Source organism: Triticum urartu, chromosome 6A (genome assembly GCF_056163025.1).
Source record: "Triticum urartu cultivar PI428250 chromosome 6A, HENAU_Tu73, whole genome shotgun sequence".
In the NCBI taxonomy this organism is placed as follows: Eukaryota; Viridiplantae; Streptophyta; class Magnoliopsida; order Poales; family Poaceae; genus Triticum; species Triticum urartu.
Genome location: NC_141878.1, coordinates 56,766,115 through 56,776,417, shown reverse-complemented (window position 1 = coordinate 56,776,417; position 10,303 = coordinate 56,766,115). Strand labels below are relative to the sequence as shown.

At 43.4% G+C, this 10,303-nt stretch overlaps 1 protein-coding gene across 1 annotated transcript; it reads left to right on the top strand.

Moving 5' to 3' along the window:
* Window positions 1-8,073: 8,073 nt before the first annotated feature.
* On the top strand, window positions 8,074-9,365 carry LOC147963897 (uncharacterized). The gene is made up of 3 exons (XM_087527231.1): window positions 8,074-8,207; window positions 8,298-8,591; window positions 9,272-9,365. Exons 1-3 carry the CDS (start codon window positions 8,074-8,076, stop codon window positions 9,363-9,365), a joined length of 522 nt encoding a protein of 173 aa, XP_087383357.1.
* Window positions 9,366-10,303: the final 938 nt, after the last annotated feature.

The following is a 10,303-nucleotide window of genomic DNA, read 5'->3' as shown; positions in this document are numbered from 1 at the left end:
GAAGTTCTACTAACTTGGTGATGGTGACTAGAGAATTCTGTCAATCACTATCTTATCTGGAAGATTAACTCCCACTTGATTCAAGCGATTGTAGTACCCAGACAATCTGAGCACATGCTCACTAGTTGAGCGATTCTCCTCCATCTTTTAGCTATAGAACTTGTTGGAGACTTCATATCTCTCAACTCGGGTATTTGCTTGAAATATTAACTTCAACTTCTGGAACATCTCATATGGTCCATGACGTTCAAAACGTCTTTGAAGTCCCGATTCTAAGCCGTTAAGCATGGTGCACTTAAATTATCAAGTAGTCATCATATTGAGCTAGCCAAACGTTCATAACGTCTGCATCTGCTTCTGCAATAGGTGTGTCACCTAGCGGTGCATTAAGGACATAATTCTTCTGTGCAGCAATGAGGATAAACCTCAGATCACGGATCCAATCCGCATCATTGCTACTAACATCTTTCAACACAATTTTCTCTAGGAACATATCAAAATAAACATATGAAAGCAACAACGCGAGCTATTGATCTACAACATAGATATGCTAATACTACGAGGACTAAGTTCATGATAAATTAAAGTTCAATTAATAATATTACTTAAGAACTCCCACTTAGATAGACATCCCTCTAATCTTCTAAGTGATCACGTGATCCAAATCAACGAAACCATAACCGATCATCACGTGAGATGGAGTAGTTTTCAGTGGTGAACATCATTATGTTGATCATATCTACTATATGATTCACGCTCGACCTTTCGGTCTCCGTGTTCCGAGGCCATATCTGCATATGCTAGGCTCGTCAAGTTTAACCTGAGTATTCTGCGTGTGCAAAACTGGCTTGCACCCGTTGTAGATGGACGTAGAGCTTATCACACCCGATCATCACGTGGTGTCTGGGCACGACGAACTTTGGCAACGGTGCATACTCAGGGAGAACACTTCTTGATAATTTAGTGAGAGATCATCTTATAATGCTACCGTCAAACAAAGCAAGATAAGATGCATAAAAGATAAACATCACATGCAATCAATATAAGTGATATGATATGGCCATCATCATCTTGTGCTTGTGATCTCCATCTTCGAAGCACCGTCATGATCACCATTGTCACCGGCGCGACACCTTGATCTCCATCGTAGCATCATTGTCGTCTCGCCAATCTTATGCTTCCACGACTATCGCTACCGCTTAGTGATAAAGTAAAGCATTACATCGCGATTGCATTGCATACAATAAAGCGACAACCATATGGCTCCTCCCAGTTGCCGATAACTCGGTTACAAAACATGATCATCTCATACAATAAAATTTAGCATCATGTCTTGACCATATCACATCACAACATGCCCTGCAAAAACAAGTTAGACGTCCTCTACTTTGTTGTTGCAAGTTTTACGTGGCTGCTACGGGCTTAAGCAAGAACCAATCTCACATATGCATCAAAACCACAACGATAGTTTGTCAATTCGACTCCATTTTAACCTTCGCAAGGACCGGGCGTAGCCACACTCGGTTCAACTAAAGTTGGAGAGACAGTCGCCCGCAAGCCACCTATGTGCAAAGCACGTCAGGGGAACCGGTCTCGCGTAAGCGTACGCGTAATGTTGGTCCGGGTCGTCTCGTCCAACAATACCGCCGAACCAAAGTATGACATGCTGGTAGGCAGTATGACTTATATCGTCCACAACTCACTTGTGTTCTACTCGTGCATATAACATCAAACCATAAAACCTAGGCTCGGATGCCACTGTTGGGGAACGTAGTAATTTCAAAAAATTTCCTACGCACAAGCAAGATCATGGTGATGCATAGCAACGAGAGGGGAGAGTGTTGTCTACGTACCCACGCAGACCGACTGCGGAAGCGTTGACGCAACGTAGAGGAAGTAGTCGTACGTCTTCCCGATCCGACCGATCCAAGCACCGTTACTCCGGCACCTCCGAGTTCTTAGCACACGTACAGCTCTACGACGATCCCCGGGCTCCGATCCAGCAAAGCATCGGGGAAGAGTTCCGTCAGCACGACGGCGTGGTGACGATCTTGATGTTCTACCGACGCAGGGCTTCGCCTAAGCACTACAACGATATGATCAAGGTGGAATATGGTGGCAGGGGGCACCGTACACGGCTAAGGAACGATCTCAAGGTTCAACTTGTGTGTCTAGAGGTGCCCCCTGCCCCCGTATATAAAGGATCCAAGGGGGAGGGGCTGGCCGGCCAAGGAGGGCGCGCCAGGAGAGTCCTACTCCCTCTGGGAGTAGGATCCCCCCCCCCCCAATCCTAGTTGGAATAGGATTCCTTAAGGGGGGAAAGAGAGAGAGAGGGGGGCTGGCCACCTCTCCTAGTCCTAATAGGACTAGGGGGGGAGGCGCGCAGCCACCTTGGGCTGCCCCTTTCTCCTTTCCACTAAAGCCCACTAAGGCCCATATAGCTCCCGGGGGGTTCCGGTAACCTCCCGGTACTCCGGTAAAGTCCCGATTTCACCCGGAACACTTCCGATATCCAAACACAGGCTTCCAATATATCAATCTTTATGTCTCGACCATTTCGAGACTCCTCGTCATGTCCGTGATCACATTCGGGACTCCGACCTAACTTCGGTACATCAAAATGCATAAACTCATAATAACTGTCATCGTAACGTTAAGCGTGCGGACCCTACGGTTCGAGAATAATGTAGACATGACTGAGACACATCTCCGGTCAATAACCAATAGCGGGACCTAGATGCCCATATTGGCTCCTACATATTCTACGAAGATCTTTATCGGTCAGACCGCATAACAACATACATTGTTCCCTTTGTTATCAGTATGTTACTTGCCCGAGATTCGATCGTCGGTATCCAATACCTAGTTCAATCTCGTTACTGGCAAGTCTCTTTACTCGTTCTATAATACATCATCCCGCAACTAACTCATTAGTTGCAATGCTTGCAAGGCTTATGTGATGTGCATTACCGAGAGGGCCCAGAGATACCTCTCCGACAATCGGAGTGACAAATCCTAATCTCGAAATACGCCAACCCAACATCTACCTTTGGAGACACCTGTAGAGCTCCTTTATAATCACCCATTTACGTTGTGACGTTTGGTAGCACACAAAGTGTTCCTTCGGCAAACGGGAGTTGCATAATCTCATAGTCATAGGAACATGTATAAGTCATGAAGAAAGCAATAGCAACATACTAAACGATCGGGTGCTAAGCTAATGGAATGGGTCATGTCAATCAGATCATTCAACTAATGATGTGACCTCGTTTATCAAATAACAACTCTTTGTTCATGGTTAGTAAACATAACCATCTTTGATTAACGAGCTAGTCAAGTAGAGGCATACTAGTGACACTTTGTTTGTCTATGTATTCACACATGTATTATGTTTCCGGTTAATACAATTCTAGCATGAATAATAAACATTTATCATGATATAAGGAAATAAATAATAACTTTATTATTGCCTCTAGGGCATATTTCCTTCATGGAAATGATATAGAATTTCTGGATAGCATAAAGGGATACTTGAATAAGATTTTTTCAATGAAATACCCCGGTGAAGCTTCTTACATATTGGGCATTAAGATCTATAGAGATAGATTAAGACGCTTAATTGGACTTTCACAAAGCACATACCTTGACAAGGTTTTGAAGAAGTTCAAAATGGATCAAGCAAAGAAAGGGTTCTTGCCTGTGTTACAAGGTGTGAAGTTGAGTAAGACTCAATGTCCGACCACCGCAGAAGATAGAGAGAAAATGAAAGATGTTCCCTATGCTTCAGCCATAGGCTCTATCATGTATGCAATGCTGTGTACCAGACCTGTGTGCCTTGCTATAAGTCTAGCAGGGAGGTACCAAAGTAATCCAGGAGTGGATCACTGGACAGCGGTCAAGAACATCCTGAAATACCTGAAAAGTACTAAGGATATGTTTCTCGTATATGGAGGTGACAAAGAGCTCATCGTAAATGGTTACGTTGATGCAAGCTTTGACACTGATCCGGACGATTCTAAATCGCAAACCGGATACGTGTTTTTACTGAACGGAGGAGCTGTCAGTTGGTGCAGTTTTAAACAAAGCGTTGTGGCGGGATCTACATGTGAAGCAGAGTACATAGCTGCTTCGAAAGCCGCAAATGAAGGAGTCTGGATGAAGGAGTTCATATCCGATCTCGCTACAAGAAATATGTCAACTTATGACCTTCTATCAGTGACCCTCGAAGAATTGGTCATAAATTTATGACCATTTTAGACCAATTGGTCAAAAGCTGTTCAGGGGGCTCCAAACCCTAAACCATTGCGACCATTTTGGTCAGAAAGGTCGTAATTTCCTTACACGAAATGGTCACAAAGCAAACAGTGCTAGTCCGCTGCCTTATTTCTAGTTGTTAATGACCAATATAGATGGTCATAGCCTTGTAGATTGTGGTGGGTTGTGATGACTAGGCGCCATCTCATCAGTTTTGCCTATGTGTCATGTCCATGTGGTAGTTTTTGCCCTAGGTTGTGAAGCAACCTATATTTCTATCATTCCCAAAATTCCCAAAAAAATCTCATAAATTCTTTGGGGCATATCTTCATCAAATATGTAAAAATCCTTCCTTGCCTAGTTCAAAACTAATTCAACAATATTCATTTTCCTATTCTGTTCACAACAACACTTTATGAAGGAAGTGCTATTTATATATTCTTGATTGCCCTCGGAATTTTTGGGCACTCTTTCCTATCCAAATTATTACCGCATGACAAAATTCAGCTCCATTTGCCTAGCAAATCTTCCTCGGCAAATTTCCAAAGTTTTTGTCCACCTAGAAGCATTGTGAAGGAAGTACCTTTTTTATATCTCTAAATGACAAGAAATTTATACAGTTCCTTCATATGCCCAAATTATCAACCTCCTCCAAATTGCAGATCAGTCAAATCATCTATGTGAGCGCAGGTTCAATTTATATTTTATGGCCAAATTGGCACGTTGCAAAGCAAGTGTTATATAGACCCCTCCTATTACCCTCAAACTTTTTGGGCACTCTTCCATACCCAAATCATTGCCACATGATAATATTCAGCTCAATTTTCCTAGTAAATCTTTCTCGGGAAATTTTCAAAGTTTCTACCTCGAGAGAAGCTTTGTGAAGTAAGTACTATCTAGGCTTACCCAAATGATCTGAAAATTTACCAGAGCATGACCATACCTAAGTAACTTACCTACACCAATTTTGAGCTCATTTCATTCATCCAATCTTTCTCACTAGTTTTCCCAAGTTTCTGTCCATAGAAGAGCATTGTGAAGGAAGTACTACTTTGGCATGTCCAAATGGTATCAATTTTCTACAATGCTTTCCTATGCCCAAATAACCATCCTCCACAAAATTTCAGCTCACTCCATTCATTATTTTGAGCCCAGCTTCAACATTCATATTTTTGTCCAGCGTGGTACTTTGCAAAGCAAGTACCACCTAGGATCCTCCTTTTGAGCTAAAAATTTGTGAAGACATTGTCCTTAGTAGATGATCATCCTCAGCCAAAACTCACGCCCATTGGCCATGTGCATTTCCCGTACCGCTAATCAAACACTTGGCTACTAATTCATGTTTGAGCATCGATCAGTCTCCTCATGAGAATCTTATGTTGTAATTTTCTTCCTAGCACCAACCTGGGGAGTGGCCAACCCACTAGACATGCCTAGGCCGCCCAGAACACATGGCAACATTACGGTCACGCGGTGACCACGTGACAGGCATGCGAGTTTACGCGCTCTAGAGTTGGGGGCCTCGGCCACCGCCCAAACCTCGATGTATCGCCACCAAACCATGTATTTATGATTAAATAGGTACTTATCTAACTAGAAATGAATTTTGGAAAAAATAAATAGTAAACTATGAGGCAGCTGCAGTTCAAATTTGACCCGCTTCCAACTGAACCGGCGGGAATTTGTCTTTTTCACCAGAGGTGTATCAAAACTTTTGACACCCAACCATTTTGTCAATTGTGCATTAAATATGGCCTAGTATTTTAGGAGATTGATTTGGTCTGATTTTGCAACAAATATATGGTAGGTCCTTCACAAAAAAAACTCATTTCGGGCACTCGGAAAATGGAAAATGGTTTTTCTGTGCAAAGAAAATGAAAACTCCCTTAGGAAACATTGTTTGGAATTCCAATATGCACCCTTGTGCACAATATGAGATCATTTGAACAAACTATGCCAAGAATGCGGCCATAAGATTTTTCCACACGTGATAGCTCGTTTCTGAGAACACTTTTTTAAAATAATAGCCGTATTACAAATTTATTATTTTTCAGGGGAACTTGGCCACATATAATGACACAATGCGAAGGTTTCCCAATTTTTTGATTTTTTTTGAATTTTTTATGCCCGTTTCAAAATGCGGTCAAAACGGCGGGAATGACCGTTCCTAGCTAGTGGTTGAATCTTGGATTTTTTTGGTGTTTCTCTGATTAAATAGATACTTATGTACCTAGAAATGATTTTTGGAAAAAATAAAGAGCAAACTACGAGGCAGCTACAGTTCAAATTTGACCCGCTTCCAACTGAATCGGCGGGAATTTGTCTTTTTCACCAGAGGTGGATAAAAACTATTTACACCCAACCATTTGGTCAATTATGCATTACATATGTCCTAGTATTTTAGAAAAATGATTTGGTCCAATTTTGCAACAATTATTTGGGAGGTCCTTCACAAAAAACCCTCCTTTTGGGCACTCAAAAAATGGAAAATGGTTTTTTCGTGCAAAGAAAATGAAAACTCCCTTAGGCAACATTGTTTGGAATTCCAATATGCACGCTTGTGCACAATATGAGATCATTTGAACAAACTATGCCATGAATGTGGCCATACGATTGATCATTTGGCTTGAAAGCCATTGATCTCCACACGTGATAGCTCGTTTCTGAGATCATTTTTTTAAAATAATTGCCGTATTACAAGTTTATTATTTTTCCTGGGAACTTGGCCACATATAATGACACAATGCGAAGGTTTCCCAATTTTTGATTTTTTTTGAATTTTTTATGCCCGTTTCAGAATGCGGTCAAAACGGCGGGAATGACCGTTCCTAGCTAGTGGTTGAATCCTGGAAAACTTTTCGTGTTTCTCTGATTAAATAGATACTTATGTACCTAGAATTGATTTTTGGAAAAAATAAAGAGCAAACTACGAGGCAACTACAGTTCAAATTTGACTCACTTCCAGCTAAATAGGTGGGAATTTGTCTTTTTCACCAGAGGTGGATAAAAACTTTTTACACGCAACCATTTGGTCAAATGTGCAATAAATATGGCCTAGTATTTTAGAAAAATGATTTGGTACAATTTTGCAAGATACATATGGTAGGTCCTTCACAAAAAAACACATTTTGGTCACTCAGAAAATGAAAAATGGTTCTTTTTAGCAAAGAAAATGAAAACCTCCCAAATCAACATTGTTTGTCATGCCTAAATACACACATGTACAAAATATTGGTTTATTTGAACTAACTATAAGAGGTTAAATGTTTGCCTGAATAAGAGGGTACAAACTATAAGAGAAAAAACAAAAAATGCTTAATTCTGATTGGTGGAACCAGCTGTGGCATGGATCAGTGACATGGCAAACATCTGTCCATCCATCCATCCATCCATCCATCTGTCCGTCCATCCACCCCTCCGCTCTCTCAGCTAACCCTAGCGCTCGCAGATCCCTCCCCTCGCCGCCACCCGCCCCTCCCCTCGCCGCCACCCGCCCCTCCCCTCGCAGATCCATCCTTCCCCTTCCTCCTTCCCCTCTGGCAAGATCGACGTGCTCTACTCCTCCCTCCTTCCCCCCGGCAAGATCGTCGTGCTCTGCTCCTCCCTCCTTCCCCTCCGGCAAGATCCCACATCCATCGATCCATCCTCAACCGGAACCCCTCTCCCGATGCCAGATCCAATCCTCCTCCCTCCCTCCTCGCCCCTGCTCCCTGCTCCCCTCCCCTTCCAGATCACCGCCACCACCTCCCTCCTCCTCCCTCGCCCCGGTTCCCTGCTCCGCCGAGGCCGCCGTCGGGAGATCTGACTTCGCCGACGGGAATGGGGCCGGATCCGCCACGCCCGAGCGCTCCATCCTCGTCGACAGGGATGACTACATCCTGGCCTCGGCGCTTCCGGCAGTGGCGGCTCATCTCCTTCCTCGGGCACCACAACTTCAACCGCACCATGGATGTGTAAGCACGCAGTCGTGTCTCCCCCTCCCCCCTTCAAACCTGCCTCTACGAATGCATCTCTTGATCCGGGCAACGCACACGCGCGCGCAGGTTGGTGACCCAGACAGACCTAGCCGAGCTGGTGGACGCGGGCTCCTGGGACAAGGCCATCGAGTACCTCTCCCGCTTCCTGCCCTCCGACCGCCTGCTGGGCGTCCACGGTCGCGCCCTCTTCCACTACCTCCGCGTGCACAAGGCCATCGACGACGTGCTCGCTGGAGCCCCGGAGGCGCGCTCCGTCACCACCGCCCTCGACCAGTGCATCATCCGCCACCCCACCAAGAGCCACGCCGTCACCAGGCTCCGCGCCATCTTCTCCTCCCTCCTCTGCTCCAAGCGATACAGGTAAAATACAACATTGCTAGCTATCACTGCAAGTCTGCAATCGATTCGATAGATAAAATGAGCATTGGTCCGTCAGATGGGATCTTGATTTCGTTGCGTTGCTTAGGGCTGTTATAATGTCCGTGTCAGGTGTAGCTGCAGAGACGCTGGGCAGAGTGTATGGATACAATGTCCATGCGTGGAAGAACTAAAATTCAGTTAATGTCCATGCTGTTAGTCATATAGTTTGTAGGATCGGAGTGACTGCCTGCTGCCATTTGCTTGTGTTCCATCTTTGTTGAATGTACCTACCATCATACCTGTGGTGTTTTAAGCATCTTGGATCTCAATATATGGTGTCGAAACTGTTGAAAGAAAATGATGTAAGAGTTGTCCTGCTTGTTTTAATTATTTCCCTGGATATGTTTCTCTGTTTAGCTTTCTCGCTGGAATGGCGCTCTGCTTTGTGATGCGGAGCTTCTGAATCTTTGTGGTGGAATCTTGTTATTTTAATTATATGTCATTGTATCTCATATTTCTGCACTTTTTCTTCTGGAGCAGAAACATTAAGGTTGAACTTACAGAAGCTTACCCATATCATTCATGTTCTCGGTGGTGGATTACTACTGTAGTATTATGCTATCTACTGCTTTTAACCTTGGGGTCTACTGCTCTTAACATAGCTCTGTTTTCACCTTTAGGCTCCAAGTAGATCTGAAAGTCAGCCTCTCCAATTTTCCTTGGAGTCTACTGCTCTTAACATCATTGTACTATGTGCAGAAAGAACATGAATGAAATCCTTGTCACTTCATTTTCAGGTAAGACCAGAGCTATATGGAGATAGTAATGCTAGGTTCTTCACTTACTGGACAGTAAGTATTGTTTGCACAAACAAAATGTTCGCCTTTTGCCTGGTCTCATTGCCCCGGATTCAGTTTAACTAAACGTGCATTCCGCAGACTGATGCGTACCAAGAGACGGGGTGCTACAACCACAACTGCCGTGGGTTTGTCCAGACGACCAACAAGATAGCCATCGGCGCGGCTATCACGCCACAATCGGTGTACAATGGGAGGCAGTTTGATATTAATCTGATGATATGGAAGGTAAATGCCATTTTAGAATCACTGCTGTAATTTTCATTTTTCAAGAAGAATTGGTTGATCTACATGGCAAATGCATGATGATTAGGAATATGATCATGTCTCCTGTAGAATTGGATTTCTCTGGCCGTTCCGTAAACTAAATTTGGTTCAGTTAAAAAACTGCACTACCTGATAGTTTTGGGCAGCGAGCTTCTAACTGAAAAACGAGTTTGTTATGCTCATAATTTCAAGTTGGCCTCTACATATGAGTTGTAAAGCATGCTCTAAGGTTTCCGTAGAGTACTCGTTTGCTTCGTTTGGATGTATGGTTTGAGAGCAGCCGTCTATTTAGTTTGCTGGGAACTCTATTTTCTAGATTGTCTTGTTGAGCATTTGTTTAATAACTGGAATACATTGTCTGCTGGGAACTCTATTTACCTTTGCATACTATTACAAATGTCTGTGAGGGTCCTTTGTGCTACTACTATAATTTCATTCATGATTTCTGCACATAGATTTCTCATCCTGCTATAAAATTGCTTGTGCCTGAATCTGTTTGTCGTTGCTAGTCAGAAGTCGATTATTACTGGTGTGTTCAGGATTCTATTTCTATAATCTAAAATATGTGTTAATTCTGATACAGCGTAA

Coding starts and splice junctions, on each gene's coding strand:
- LOC147963897 (XM_087527231.1), top strand. CDS start 8,074: ATGGGGCCGGATCCGCCACGCCCGAGCGCTCCATCCTCGTCGACAGGG. Junction 8,208..8,297: donor TTCAACCGCACCATGGATGT/GTAAGCACGCAG, acceptor ACGCGCGCGCAG/GTTGGTGACCCAGACAGACC. Junction 8,592..9,271: donor CTCTGCTCCAAGCGATACAG/GTAAAATACAAC, acceptor TTTCACCTTTAG/GCTCCAAGTAGATCTGAAAG.